This window comes from Tribolium castaneum, chromosome 1 (genome assembly GCF_031307605.1).
Source record: "Tribolium castaneum strain GA2 chromosome 1, icTriCast1.1, whole genome shotgun sequence".
NCBI lineage: Eukaryota > Metazoa > Arthropoda > Insecta > Coleoptera > Tenebrionidae > Tribolium > Tribolium castaneum.
In genome coordinates, this window is record NC_087394.1 from 28,088,613 (window position 1) to 28,105,297 (window position 16,685).

The 16,685-nt window shown below is 33.9% G+C and overlaps 1 protein-coding gene across 4 annotated transcripts in view; it reads left to right on the plus strand.

Moving 5' to 3' along the window:
- Nucleotides 1-16,685, plus strand: part of LOC658191 (limbic system-associated membrane protein) — a 239,105-nt gene that overhangs the window by 110,160 nt on the left and 112,260 nt on the right. For all 4 annotated transcript variants that reach the window (XM_008193611.3, XM_015977875.2, XM_064359694.1 and 1 more), the window contains exon 3: nucleotides 14,178-14,300. In XM_008193611.3, coding sequence (XP_008191833.1) covers nucleotides 14,178-14,300 — 123 coding nt within the window. The remainder of the gene's footprint in view (nucleotides 1-14,177; nucleotides 14,301-16,685) is intronic.

Below are 16,685 nucleotides of genomic sequence, written 5' to 3' on the forward strand. Positions count from 1 at the left end.
TGATCACATCCTAATAAAGAGAAAATACCTTTTGTTTTGAGAGGAAAAGAGACGAACGCAAAGTTGAAACATAACTTCAAACTTTAGCGTTGAATCCTTAGATGATTTACTTCTTAAATTATAAAAAAATTAAACGAAAATATTTAATTTATTGCTAAAAATTTTTTGTTAACTGAGTTTGTTTAGTAAAGTTCCGAAAAATCTTGTGAATAAAAATCATGGCCACTGCGATTCCAGTAGAATTTTTGACTAGAAAATTGAAACGTTCTCTATCGCCCATTTTTGCCAAAATTGCAATTCTGCGCGGAATTAAAAAAGAAGCAAACCACAATGCCAGGATTTACAATCGCGCGGGCCTCCAGCTTATTAGGAATTAAAGAGTCCGGAATTGGAAATAGGAGTTGTGCGGCGTAGCCAATAATGCATTGAAACATTTATTCGTGGATTTTTAGCGTTTTATTCGCGCTTTCCCGAGCTTCAAGTCCAATTTAGTCAAGTTTGAATTAGTGCACCAAGTCGTACTTGGCTATAATATAGTGTACAAGTGCGGAGGCAAAGTTAATGTTTGTTCATGAGGTCTGTTGCAGTTAACCCGATGTGGCAGTCTTAGAATAAATCAGGGAAATATAGCGTCGAGCAATTACGTTAACGAGAAATTTATAGACTCCGGGACTAAATACGATGTTTTAATGGCTTTTATAAATTGTGCTCGTTTTTGGCGAAACCAAACGTAATTCGCATCAAAACGGACGCCAAGATAAAAATTAATAAGTTTAGTTCCTCTGCTTGTGCAACACTGACAAATTGGGCACGTGAGCCGGTTTCTAAGAAATTTCCCGGCTAACAAGCACGAGCTCAGCGAAATTAAATGTCTATATTATTTTAATTTCCCGTTGTGGACTTTGGGGCAAAGTGCTGCTCTCCAAACGTTTGAGACTTGCCAGGAACAAGCGAATTTTTTAGACCAAGTGTTCATGATTTTGGGTGCGAACAGCCGTAAAAATAAATTACAATAAACGTGAGTTTAAAGGAAGAGGATTAGGTCTGGAAGAAAAATCGAAAGCTGGAGTCGTACTCCATTCGACATTATTCTCCATTTCAGCTTTGATCTTGGGCACATTAATAGGTGCTCTCTTTGGATTTACACCAGTGAGATGAGAGATTTAAAGCGGCCGCCTTTCTGGTTAGTCATTCACAAAAAGTGTATTTTAAATTGAAATTTTTCGCTAAAAATCACGTTTGTCTCGAGATTAATCCCGGTTTTTCGGCCTAATCCCGGCCGTAATTCCTCGAAAATGTATTCTTAGCATGTAATCATATAATATAATAGAAGGTTGGGAATCTGCCTTGAATGGAGCATTACACAAAAGAGCGGCGCAATTGGGCGGTTTCCGCGCTCAGATTTCGACGGCCAAGCCAAGGTACACCTAATGCGTAATATTCCTATTGAGCCCAGCCAATGGCCGTAAGAAGTAGACAATTGAAAGTTTCTGGAAAAATCCCTTCCGGTCCGGGAAATGGAGTGAAAAAACGTGGCGGCGGCGGCGCTTGAGAGAGAGGGAGAGACGCCGCCGCCGCCGCTGGAGGCCGGACAATAGGCTCGACTCTCAAAGGACAAAGCGGCCGCAATTACGGCTAGAATAATCAAAGTCTACATCCTGTAATGGGACCAAGACGCGCGCTACGGGGATTTCCAAGGTTCCAGGGACGCCCCCGGCCCCGCTCTCAAGCCGCGCTTCATTTCAGGATGAAAGAGCCGCCATTAAACTTTTATTATGAACCAAAATGAATATTAGTCGCGCGTATGGGAAGTTATTGAATTTTACGGAATGTTTACTTTCCACTCTTGCGCCGGAATTATGGCCACTGGCCAGGATTGCAAGAAAAAATCAAAACTGATCGCAGTGTAAACAGAAAATGTACTTGAAACTTTCTACACAACTTAAATATTAAAACTCGCATTTTATTTCCCGAACTGGATATCTAACCCTGATCTTTCCTCCATATTTTAATTTATATGTTTAGCATACGAATATTTATCTTTTCCGATTTTTTATCAATCGAAACAATTCTATAAAAATAAAGAGTTGCAGTGGCCCAGCAAGAGTTCGAGCTTGTAGTGGTTTACCTATGCAGAAAACGTTTCACCAAAGCCTCGAATTTTTTTAAGTAGTACCTATGTTTTCTATATTTTCAAAAAAAATCATAAAATCACAGTCAAATAGCTGGATATTTATTCAGAATTAAAAGTTGAAAAATCTCCAATTTCATAAGACTAACAGAGACTCAAAGGTGTTTGAAAAAAATGTTGATGAGTAGATGGGAATTTTATTTGAGTATTCTTTTTCAGTTCTCTACGTGTTGGTAGAAAAATAGTAGGTCCGTGTAATGCACTGTTGTGCCAAGAAAAAACGAAACTATAATTGTAAAAAATGTGCGTACTGCAAAAATAGCAATAAATTCTTGTGTAATTTTTTCTAAAAATGTTTGTTTTCCCCAGTGCTAAAGTGTCAATTTGTTTATATTTTTTCAAGACAGAATTTTTTTTCAGAATTTTACAGATTCGAATAATTGTAGAAAAATAAAAAATTACAGTGGCGCAGCAAGAGTTTAAGCTTGTAGTGGTTTACCTATGCAGAAAATATTTCAACAAAGCCTCGGATTTTTTTAAGTTACCTATGCAATCTATACTTTTATGAAAAAATCATGAAAAACGCAGACAAAGGGTTAAACATTTATTCAGAAATAAATGATCAAAAATCTCAATTTCATAAGACTTACAGAGACTCAAAGGTGTGTGGTAGTTCTCTACGAGTAGGTGGAAAACCAGTATGTTTGCAGAATTTCAGAATAAAAGTGAAAAAAAATTATGTACTACAAAAAGTGGAACTAAATTCTTCTATTATTTTTTTCTACTCATTTTCTTTCTCTTCAGTGCTAGAAGTGTCAATTTGTTTATATTTTTTCTAGACAGAAAAATATAAAATTCGTAAAATAACCTTCCTACTTTACCCGAAAATTTCTGGTTTATTTCAGCATTATGAAAGCAACAGTATACATTATTTCTATAAAGTTTTCACCCCGTTTTTATTTCCAACACCAGACGCATTATTTTTAAAATCAAATCTTGTTTTTTAATAATTTATGTAATTGGCGCAGTGAGTAGGGTTGACAGAAGTGTTTTGTGAAGGTGTTTGTCTTGTAAAATTTGTAAACTTTTTTATAAAAAAGACGTCTGCAAGTTAATCATCGTGAAAGTTTTATTGGCTATTCTTTAATCTAAAGGTGAAAAAAATACCTAATATAGATCGTGTATTGAGTAAAAGGCATCACTGGCGGAGATTTATAGTACAATGACAAAATTACGCGAAGTAGAAAATTGTGTTCAATCACAGATGCAGTTTCACACTTAACAATTCTAACACTTAACTATCATATTCGAAGGGAGTGGATAAAAGGTTAATCGGTTAATCGATTGCTCAAAATTGTAATCGCCCAGCCGTAGCTCAGATACGACTGACAAGTGCCAGCTTCCAGATCGGAGAGAATACATCATAGAGTAATGCAAGAACTCATTTAGCAAAATATTACGAAATACTTGACAATTTAAAGAAAAAGTTTTTGGTATCCTTGTAACTTTATTTTTGATAATGGGATTAAATAATACAATACTGTAATAATAATATAAAATAAATAAGGGTCGCTAAAAAGTATGAATACAGTTAAATATTATAAAAACTATTTATCAAAACTTATTGATATTTGGTGTATGCTTAAGGGTATATAAATTCTATCGTTTCAGATGTTTATTAAATTTTTTAAATCTCCATTTGTTCTTCGGATACAAGGCTAACTTGATTTTTTTAAATCGTATCAAAGGTCAAATTTGTTATTTTTGAGAAAAGCATTTTTTTTCAGTTTAATGATATAACACATGCATACCTGAATTTAATCGAAACTTTAAAAAAATTTGAAAATTTTGAAAAACGTAAAATTTTTATAGCCTTGTCTTTATTTATCGTTAACTATTTCCTGTTTAAACATTGAAAAATAAATAAATAAAAGTTAAAAATAATTGTTAAAATAACACTTTAATTAAAAACGAACACGCTTTAATTAAAAAAATTAAAAGTGAACACGAAATACTTGATTTTTATGCTGCAAAAGATTTTTCGCTCAGTTTTATTTAAATGTACCATTATTAATCTAATTATTGCACCCAAGCTTAATTTTTGGCATATTTGTATATTTACAAGTAACAGATATTGCTAATAACTTAGTTTTACTATTCCAGAAAAGTTTTGAATTTTTATTTTTTTACATTTTAATAAATGTAAAGGTGGGTATTATGCCACATTACTGAAAAAGTGCTTTTTTAAAATGATTAAATTTGACCTTTCGTCCCATTTAAAACAAATCAACTTAGCCTTGTATTTTCAAAATAAATGACGATAAAAATTCGAAAAAGCTCTCAAATGATGGAATCTAAGAACATTTAACTGTTTCCCAAATTTCAAGATTTTATGCTAAACCGTTCTATAGATATTTAACTGTAACCATACTTTTTAGCGACCCTGTAAAAATGTAATATTGTCTGTGGGATTTAGTGACGTGGCAAATATTTGCAAAATATTAAAATATAAAAATATCTAGCTGCTGTATTTTTTTTGGCGACACCCTTTACTATTACTACTTAAGTGTAAACATAAAACGTATTAATTGGTTGCTAAAGTTTGTTATTGATCTTTAAATGCTGTAATGGTGTATTTTTTATTCAAATATCGTTAATACTTACTTTACTTACCCTGAAATCGAGTCTAAAATTGTTTTCAAGTTAATATTCAACAAATAAATTACACATACAAAACAATGCTATTTTTTAACTAAACGAATATTGCTCGATTTTGAAAAAACTGCATTTATTTGACAATAACATGGACGAATATGAATTAGTTTCGTTTAAAATAAAAACCGATTTTTCGCCGATTGTGAACTCTTACCCCGGCAGCGATTCCGCTTTATGAACTCGTCCAGTCGGGCAAATCACGTAAAGCGCGCAATGAAAATATGTGTCCCGAAATAAAACGTTCAATTTAAGCCGCAGCACTCAAAATTTTTAGCGTGGTATTACGAAATTACCGCATTAGGGGTCCCTTTGAAACATTGAGTAGGTATAAGAGCGTCTGAATTTTTAACTCGCTCGCATGTTTATGGCAACGAGTGCTGGCGAGGTGTTTGTGAGAATACAGATGTTGACGGGGGCGGCTGCCGGAAAAGCGCCGCTTTCGGGGGAGCGTCTAATCGAGAATCCTTGTTTCTGACAACCCCACTTCAACCTTAAGTATATATCGATACTTTGAGGGTACTTTCAATTCATTACGCTTCCACCTTCGCCACTGACTTTGTATTTCCCCGGCGGACGGCAAGTCTGGACCCGATTATTACCACACGTCTAATCACCTGCAGGGGAACGTCAGAATTTTCTCCAGCGACGCGATAAATCGCCCAATTAATTAAAAGCAATCGGATGTTGAGGGTGGGAAAGTGAGGATGTTTCGATTAGGCCATGGAAATTATGGGGTCCGTTCGGACGCTGTGAACGTTTTCTATGGGGTTTTATTAGAGCTGTGGGAAACGGCCGGAGCTCAGTTGCATTAAACCGTTGTAAGTAGCAGTTACCAGTTTGCTGCTCAATATTCATGGACCGTAGTTAATGATATTCTAATTACCGGCTAAATTAATGGGGTTAGGGCAGTCATAATTCAGGAACGCGGGGACACACAGCCTGCCAACTATTGCTCCCCTGAGAATAGTTTTATATTATTCTTTCAAAATTACGCTTGATTTAGGTAAAGCGAGGCCTGGAATTTTCCTCTGATGGAATTATTTCGCACTTTGCGGTTTATGCGACGATCTCTTAAAATGTATAGCTCATTTATGATGTGATTAAACTCGAAATGAACTACTTTTAATAGGTTTAGCGTGACGGTCTCTATTAATTGCTTTAAACCCTCGATACCGCCAACTACAAAGCTCCCGAGATGAGCGGAATTCGTTGTCTAATGTCCTCGGATAGTTCACCTGCGAGTACCAACTTGTTTAGCGAAATAAACAAGCATAAGACTAAACAAATCGCTACAAATGCCATAATCAGCAGTTGAACTTCCCAGTCATGCTCTGGAGACAAAAATTAGTTTTCTGAGATATAAATTGCGCAAAATAAGCTTTTGTGTTTAATAAAAATTTAGTCAAAACATGTTCACAAAGATAACAAAATGATATAAAATTATTGGAAAATTTTAGCCCGGCGCATCCACCAAAATTGACAATTGTAGTAGTACATTAGTAATGCTTCAGTTTGTTGCGACTCTCAAAAAATTTGTACAGAATGTTCGCTTTACGTCTCCTTTTGAGCCCGCATAATGATTCTCGCCGTTCGATCCTGATACAACTTAGAGAAAATGTTTAATTCAGCGAAAGCGTCTCCTTCATTAAAACTTTATAAATTAGGATTGCCGCTGTCAAGCGCGTCCATTTTTTACGAGATCGCCGTTGAAAATTTCTTTTCTCGTCGCTGCGTATCAACAGATTAGCGAAAACACCGAACATGTTACGTGGCGGCGCCGAAATTTGGAAGTTTCTCTCAGCGTTGTTTCGCTACATAAAGCTCCGTTTGAGGGAGGTTCGTGCCGGGATAGAGATAAGGGGAGCGAAGGGCCCGCAGCTGGGCCGATGGTCGCGCCAATTGAAATTTACGAATCGAACCCGAGTTTTAACAGCGCGATACGGCAGACCCCACATTGCCTTGATCTTATTTGGAAAAGGTCAGTTTATTTGTGGCTTGCGGACGGAATAAAGAATATAAGGATCGGTTGCGGGATGTGAGGTGAAACAGACTCTTGCTGAAATTCAATCTGGAGTTTAAGCCGCTCTACGCGCTTTTTTCACACGAGCTTACGACGACCAATCTGGATATCACAAAGGAAATTTTTCATAATAATATCACAATACGAAAAAGCGGGGAGACGGAGACGATTCACGCACTTCTTAAGCCAATTTGCACAATTTTATATAAATAGCAAATATAGCGAGCTATAGGCGTAACTATTAAATGCTTCGATGTTGAATTATAACAACCTTATGCCCACTAAGCAGTAAGTAAGTGCGTAAGGATAATTTTCTAGGTTGCAAAAACGTTGCTTTTTTTGTTAAATCAACGCACAAATGTTGTCAGAGCAGCGTTATTTATAAAGTAAAACATTAACTTTTTATATAAATAATTGTATAAACGATTGTAACGCAAGAATAAAACGTAGAGTTATAAAACGTATAAAACCAGTTATCAACGTCAACAAGCAAAGTTTTAAAAAGGTCGTTTTTATTTAGATAATTTTATTCTATTATAAAGTATGCAATATGAAAAAGTATCACACTCTCAGCCAACTGTAGGATAGTAATCCAACACTCAACATTCACAGTATACTATTTAAATAATTTGTTTTTCTGACAGTTATTAAAAATACGTTGTTTTTTAAATAACACTTTAAATAACTTTCTGATTTTATTAAAAGATATTATTCTAAAAGGCTGTTCTTGACGGTTTTTTCTGCTTTTTTTAAATTTATTTATATTTCTTTTTATGTTTTAATTTGTTTGTCAAAAATAGATGCAAGTGTAGTTATTACCATAGTAGTTATTTACTGTATATCCTGCGTTTTCTGTACAATTCATTAGTTACGTTTATTTATATTTCGTTTCTCGACATTAAAATAACCACCTCTTAAAAGGTTACATTAACGTTAGGCAGTGCCATAAAAACCAAATTCAGTTTTTTTTTAAACGTTAATTATACGTTTATAAGAAACGTTAATAAACACGTTTATTAACAACGTTATCGTTCTTTTACATTTTTTACGTAAATACAACTATATGTTAAAACGTATTTTAAACGTTAGAAATGGGTAAAAATAATAAGGATGGTTTTTTAACTACGTAATATAAACGTTAAAAGAAAACGTAATCATACAAGCAAATAACAGCTTTGTAAATTTCAACGCATAACCTTATATCAACCGTTGTAACGTTAAAAAAACGTTATACCAACGTCCTTGTGCTTATTGGGTGCCGTCAACCTCTTGCTATTTTTTTTCCAATTAAGTCTAAGAAAGTAATTAAATGAGGCATTTGAAACGATACAATGTGCTCCGTTTTGATATTTGCTAAGCGTTCTGTTTGTGGACGTTTAGAAATTACAAAGATACAACAATTTATTAAAAGGTTACATTAACGTTAAACAGTGCCATAAAAATTAAATTTAGTTTTTTTGAAACGTTAATTATACGTTCATAACAAACGTTACTAAACGCGTTTTTTAACAACGTTACCGTTCTCTTACATTTTTGACGTAAATACAACTTCAAATTAAGACGTATTTTAAACGTTAGTAATGGGTAAAAAGAATAAAGATGTTTTTTAACTACGTAATATAAACGTTAAAAGAAAACGTAATTATACAACCAAATAAGTGTTTTGTAAATTTCAACGCATACAGTTGTATTAACCGTTGTAACGTTAAAAAAACGTAATATCTACGTCTATTTGCTTACTGGGTGCCGTCAAGCTCGTGCTAATTGTTTTTACAATTAAGTCTAAAAAGTAATTAAATGAGCCGCCTCTAACGCTACAATTTGCCCCGTTTTGATCTTTGCTAACTGTTCTATTTGTGGACGTTAAGAAATTACGAAGATATAACGATCAAATAAATGGTTACATGAACGTTATAGACTGGACCATAAAAATCTAATTCAGTTTTTTGAAACGGTAATTATACGTTTCCAACAAACGTTAGTAAATACGTTTATTAACAACGTTACCGTTCTTTTACATTTTTTACGTAAACACAACTTCAAGCTAAGACGTATTTTAAACGTTAGAAATGGGTAAAAGGAATAAATATGTTTTTTAACTACGTAACTTAAACGTTAAAAAAACGTAATCATACAACCAAATAACAGCTTTGTAAATTTTAACGCGTAACGTTATATCAACCGTTGTAACGTTAAAAACGTTATACCTACGTCTGTGTGCTTACTGGGTGCCGTCAAAGTCTTGCTAATTGTTTTTCCAATTAAGCCTAAGAAAGTAATTAAATGAGCCGCCTCTAACGATACAATTTGCCCCGTTTTGACCTTTGCTAAGTGTTCTATTCGTGGACGTTAAGAAATTACAAAGACCTCTCATAATTTTGAAGAGAATGGCAAAGCAAGAAACTCTGATCTAATTTCTGTTTCGTTCTTGCGTGCTATTAAATGAGTGTTTGTAAAGCCGCTTACAGTAATTTCTAATCTCGTCTAAATCTATAGCTTAATTGTCACGCTTCTATCCGAGTTTTAAAACAGATGAAATGTAGATAAATAGATAAAGAGTGAAAATGTAGGGTAGATAAATGTGACTTTGTGACAACAGTAGGACATCACGTATTTTACATTTTAATGCTATTTTCTGAATAAAGTGGAAATATACAATTATTATTGATCGCACACACTATTTGTTGACCTACATTAAAACAATCGTTAATTGATTGTTGTAAAGCTGATCACTTTCCGGGAAATTTGCATTTTACCAAAATTCCAAGAAAGTGGCTTTCGAATGTAGGTTAGTGGAGCGATTTTCTAAATGCCATTCTCCCTCGCTTGATATATTCCATTTGAAGCTGTCACCACTTTTTCACATACATAAATCATCTCTTTATTACTCTTAAATTGTCATTTTGATACAAAAATTCGGAATTTAAATTCAGACATGCGACAGCGAAAGCGCAGACAAATCTCTTCCTGACACACTTGCGGCTGCTTCAAATTTTAATTATGCGCTGTTTTACCATAAATGTGAGCAATAAACAAATATTTTAATTGCCTGTTTGAACCAATCAGTTTCGTGAATTTGCATAATTCATTCCATTTAACCGCCACTAAACACCGTTTGTGACCATCATCGCATTTATAATTTATCGGAAATGTGCGACGATCATGTTATGCGATTGAAGTCTCAATTCGAACGAAATTAATTGTGACTTTATCACTGTTTCCTTTATTTAATGAAAGTTGCCACGAATTTCCCGAGGGAAAGGCAATTCACTTACTGTTCAAACAGTTCCGGGAAAATCTGTATGCAAACTCATTGTTGTGGGATACATTAAAAGATTTAATTCAAAGACATTGATCTTGTTTACCCCTAACCGGGTCAATTGAGAAAATTGTTTCTCCTTGCTTTGAGCCGCGCAGGGAAATGGCGGATTTGCAAAGATCTAATTATAATGCCGCGGATATCGCACTTGTTCAAAAATTGGTTTGGTTGTTTAGGCTAAGTGGCGGATTATCGGTGTCTAGGTATTAAATTTACGTGCTTTTGGCGGGACCGCACTCTTTGCCTGGATCACGCTGAATTAGGCAGCTGTATCGAAACAAGTTTTAAGTTTGTTCCAGGATTATGACAGGATTAATTTCCTCGAGTCCCATTGTGTTCCGGGCCGAATTCGGTGGAACCGCCGATAGCTGGTGCATTGAATTGCATATCTTGGTTTGTTGATTGAAACTTAGCCTCGTGTAAGTTTATGTTGATAAGGAGTTGGCCGAAGCGAGTCCTTGTTGGTCCTGGTTGACAACACAAGGGCACTCGTGCGGCTACAAGCTCCACTCGACGCAAGGACTCGTATTTCCGTTCCTGCTTCCGCGTCCGGGGAGCTTCGACTGTATTGTCGCAAATAATTGTCCTCGACGACGGTATTTACTCAAGAACAGCTAATCTGCTAGGACCGACGATTAAATCGGAAATAATAATATCAAAGGCTCGGGGAAATTTCGGCAAACACGGACGATATTTGCCGAGAATCTGTTTGAACAGTCCAGTCGAGCGATTTTTTATTGGCGGAGCAAACGAGGTTAACAATAACGTTTTGTTGGATTCAAGAGGGAAATTTCTGGTTAACTAACTGTTTAATAAATTTCTGAAGCCCAGTAATGGGGCTTAATGGCTTGCGCTAAATTACTGCATTAATGTTTTTGCGAAAATTACGACCCGTTTGAGCGCCGCGCCAATTTATGGCCTTTGAGGAGACATTTTTGACCACGATTTTCATCGATTAGGTAAACTAGACGCAATCAAGCCTCGCGGTTTTTATCACCGTTCATTATTTTTTTCACTTACTCTCGTTAGGAGTTGGGTTTGGGTTAAGCGATACATCCCTCTTGTGTAAAAACACAAGCGTTTCTTCTTCACCACCCACGCAACACTAAACGAGTTATCTGAACGTCCAGAGCTGCCACCATTTCCTAAGCTTACGGAACATTTAATTAGGTCAGCAGTGCCAATTAGGCAGCCCATTTCACATCGCTCTCAAATTGTTACATTGCTAGGATCGACCTCTTCATTTCGGCTCAAGATTGCAAGAGCAAGGGCGTTGCGGGTCGATGCTGCAACTATCTGAAGCGATCTTAAGCGCAAGACGTTACACTAATTACCGCAAATTTGGTACACGGATAACATAAACTTCCCCAATAATTAAAGATTAACGCACTGAAATATAGTTACACCAGCGGCTCCTGATGCATGACCGGAACGGCAATAATTTATCGCCGTTAATAGATAACAATACAGCCATTCCATTTTAACGAACACGGCACAAATTTTTAGATTTCATTTTCAGTTTTTACGAACAGTATCAGTAGATGTGAATTTTCCTTTATAGAAACTTATTATTATTAAAATTGTCTGCAACCTAAAATTTGAAATGCGAGCAGAAAAAAAATAGGTATAAATTGATGACGGACGGGACACAAAAAATACCTCACAATGTTTTCGTTAAACAATCATTATAAAATTCTAATAATTTAAAAGGCACTAATTTTGACAAATATTTTTTTTGAAAAGTTTTTGACATCTTTGACTAATTGATTTTTAAATTTTTATTTTAAATTTTTTTATTTTTGAATTAAAATGTATAATCTGTTAAAACTTTTGGAACCAGAAAACCGAAAAATATGGCAAGGTGCAACGACTTCTGATTAATTTAATTTTTGTTTACACATGACGGACGGGACATTACGGATGGGACAAAAAAAATCTTGTGTAGAAAATAGGTCAAAAAATTTATTCAGACAAGTTTTAATTAATAAAGACTTTAACAATATTTTTTTGATAGTAACATTTTAAGCCAGTTTTTTAATATCTGAATCCTGGATTATGAACACTATTTTAAGGCACGTTTCCGCTAGCAACCTGTTTTAAATTAATGTTTTCACTATTTTAAAACCCGCTTAAAATGCTTAAAATGTTCTTACAAAAAATATTTTGTATAACACTGCAAAAATGCTTAAAGTTCTCGGGTGTCTAGGTATGTAACTCGCATACGCTCGTTGCATTATAATACGCACTCGTATTATAATAATAACTATAAAATTGCATAGTGGAAATTAAAAATTCTTAGTTTTGTTTAACAACGTAAGAAATAAGAACAGCATTTTATGTTTGGGATAACGGACGGGACAGCAAATAAAGATAAAAATGTAATACCTAGTACTAATCAATTTAGATATGTATTTCCATTTTCTAAACTACCAGAAACTAGAAAAATACTCTTCAAAAATATTCAACAGATGTAGTACGTTAGTATTTTATGTTATCGCCTAAAAGGCATAGTATGTTAATTTTAGAATCCAATAAATTGCTTTATTTAAATGATTATCCTCTCTTAAAAACTCCTATCGCAAAATACATTTTTCCTGCAGTGGCTGAATAATTATTAACCTAGGCTCCGGGCATAAACTGTTTGTAATATTTGTCACACTTTAAAAAAATAAAGATTTGTTCTTATGCTGGAATACTAAGTATGAATTACAACAAAATTCTTTGTTTGCTTTCAACCCTCATGAAATTAATTCTGATTATACGAGCATATTTTTGGAGAAATGAGGGAAGGCCGAATTAATTTTTGCTCAAAACGCCCTTCACAATATTAAAAATTTGGCAAATTAGAAAACAAGCTGGAAGCTCTTCAGTTTAGAGAGCAGCTTTTACAGGAAATTTAATTCGGCTGTTAAATTCACCGAAACGTTAAAATAGATATAAACCTTACTTATGAAGCAGTTTGCGTTTAAAAGCGAGTATTAATCTGAAAATTGTGCCGCTCAAGCCGTGCTAAAAGGTAAAAGATTGCGTTTTCTTATTGATAATAAAGAGTTTACAAGCCTCGGCAAGCAATTTATATCATATAATTTACCACGAGTTAGGCATTATTGAAGTCGGTTTAAAAATGTAACAAATTTTATGTGCCAGGCGTTCAAAAGTAACGACTCATTCCACTGGTATCAAAGATTTTGCAAAATAACGAATTAAAAGCAGAAAACCTAATTACAATTTTATTGTTTGCTCGGAACTCCAACTCCATTAACACTTCAGCGGCTTTCCGTTCACAGCAATAATCGTTGGAAAGAATCAATACAGGACACAAAAAATGTTATTTCACAATAATACGGGCACAGTAGGTATGGAAAATATGAAAGCCCGAATAATTGCGCTGCATTATTTCGATCATGTGCTTGATTACAAATTCAAGCCGCGTTTCAGTTAAATTAAGTCAATAATTAATTGCTTTGTTACAATTTTCAAAAACTGGTTCTACTTAGTTTTTCCGATCAAGCCTCGGACGTTTAGCACGCTAATTGCTGTACAAAGGAATTTGGTTTTAAAATAAAAATTCACTCCTATAAAAGTATAATCCGCAATTTGCCAAGCATTGAATTTTTGTTTTTGCAAAGCGCCATTAAGTCCGTTCGAGAACACAATGTCAATCGAAAAAGTCCTTAATTAAACGTACCGAAGCACACTCGTGGAAACAAATACGTGAAAATCGCCCGTAACACTGTTTTGAGCGCTTAACAAAACACGTGAAACGCACTCGACGCTGGAAAAATATGAATTTTTTCGACAATGTTATTCCATGGATGTTATTGGACGCGTAGAGTGGCTGTTCTTCAATTAAGCGCAAATCAAACACGAATTCTTGCAGCGGTGGCAAATTACAGTTCCTCTATTGTTTCGCGCGTGATGATGTTACAAGAGCACACCTTTTCAATTGCACAAGTGCCAGGCCATGTGTCTAATTGTTCTCGTCTTTGCAGAATCCTGCCAGGCCAGCATCAAGGTCGATCCTGCGACGCTGCCCACATTCCTGACGTCGAGCCAAATGTTTAAGGTCACAGAGAAGGACACGGTTATCCTGCCATGCGAGGTCTCCAATCCCGGTAAACACAACACTTTTGGTCGAGTTAACGCTAGTTATGAAATTGGTGTAAACATGTTGTTAAATTTGATGCGATCCACTTTGTTTGGAGTAACTAAAAAGCATTGCTGTTGGGCCTTGTTCAAACAGAACACCCGCTTATTACATATTGACGTTGGCGCTAAAAATGATAACTTGTCACTGTTGTTGCGATAAAATTTTAATTCGGAATAAAATTTCTTGGTCTTGTAAAGTTATGTCAGTGTATAAGTTAGTGGGAATATCTAGCATGGAAAACTGGGACAAAATAGCATCCGGAGGCAAAACAGCGTTAAAAGCCAGTTTCAGTGACAATAAAGAGCCACAAAACTGCTCTGGGTTTAATACAATTTAATGAAGTTGCAACATTTTAGAGAATATGTAGAAAAATCTCATTCGCGACGGTCGTACACCTAGTTTTTAGATAAACATACAGGGTGGCCCAGCAAAGCTCCCATCTTCTGCAGCTGGCTGTCCCAGCGTGTTGGTAGAGTTTATTGGTCACCTCCAAAATGTTTGAAAAGTAATAACTTTTTCTTCCTAAGCCATAGATAAAAAATTATTTTTAAATATACAGGCTGATTAGAAAATGAGCTTTAATACAAACTTACGTTTTTTTTAATGAAACACACTAATTTTGTTTGTATTTTTAGATTTAGCTTTTAAAAGTAATGATTTTGACTTAAACTTTTATTTGTTGATTTTGCTTAGCTTCCAAAATATTTTAATTTTTTTTTAACAAAAACAACCTTTTTTTTTTAACTCAGGAATCTTGACCTCCAGAAAAGTCGGACTTTCACCACTTTAAAGAGAAGAGTTCAAGCTTAAATCTTGTATCAATTGATTGGCGCATTGCAATGTGGAACGTTAATAATTTAAGAAGTTTGTTGAATAACTTGAAAAAAGTTAAATGGAACGCTTTCTTTTTATTTTTTTTTTCAAAGATTATTAAATTGTCTATCTAAAAAAATAAAGTTTCAAATGCGCAAAGTTAATAAATGAGTTTAAAATTTAATTTCAGCAACAATGCAGATTATTCATGAGCATTGTCATTACCATAGTAAACCATACCATAACCATAGGAACTCCACCTCGAATCATTTGATAGAGTTTATATGGGGAATGTACCATAAATATTAAAATTTTAATAATTTTACCGTAAAAAGTGACAAATAATCAGCTAATATTAGCTGAAATTTTCACTTTTAGGCTACTGAAACAATACTTAATAATTTTTTCTAATTTTTTTAATTTTTAAAGTTAAATATCTTTTAAGTAATCAGCAAGAGTTACTTAACTATTGTTGTTTTTAGATAGACAATTTTAAGGTCTTTAAGATGCAGAAATAAAAAATAGGGTGTTTTATTTAAAGTTTAACTTTTAGCTTTTAACTCATATTTTTTTTATTTCTTGATCAAAGTAAGTTAAGAAAGAACACGTTCTTAAAATTTTAAACATTCTACTTTAAAGTGGTGAAAGTCCCATTTTTCTAGGAAACTTAGTTTTTGAGTAATAGATTCTTAAAATGAGCGTGTTTACGTTAAAAAAATTAAAATAAGTTATTTTAATAAAACTAAGCAAAATCGACCAATAAATGTTGAAGTCATAATCATTAGTTTTAAAGTCTACATCACGGCTTAAGAAAATAAAATTATTACTTTTCCAATATTTATATGGTGGTATTCTCTAACCATCTCTGTCATACTGTTACGTTTATAGAATGTTAGCTGCAGTGCTCTTTTATGACACCGCCTAACTGAGCTGTTGCAATTCTCTAACTCTCTCTGTTAAAATAAGGATAACAGAGTTTCCATTTGTTCCAAAATGTAATTTTAATGAATTATATTATTTTAAATTAGAGATAATGGAAGTCGATTTTGACGTATGGCTTACTATTTGATCAAATATTTTATTTAAAAGTGTCAAGAAGTTTTTATAAAATTATTATTTCAAACTTGGTATCGCAAAAATCTCCACTAAATTGTTAAAAAAGTGAATGCAGAAAACGAGTGCAGATCAAGACAAAGAATATCCTTGTTTAATGAAAAAAAAAAACACATTTTTTGTTTCGAGGCAATTTCTGTGAGCTTTTGTGTCGGATTAGGTAATCAAATTGAAATCAAATTATTCTGTGCTGTACAAAACTTATACGCAAAATAAAAGGGAGAAACTGAATTTGGAAAAAACGAAATAATTATTGAAAGACAAAAAATGTAGTTTCAAATAAATAATACAACTTTTATTAAAATAAATAATTTGTTTTTATAAATTTTATAAAATTAAAATTAAATCATTTTATTAAAATTTATATTATTTTGGAAATTTAAAGATCCATGTAGTATTTTCACGGAATAATGTTTCCAAAATA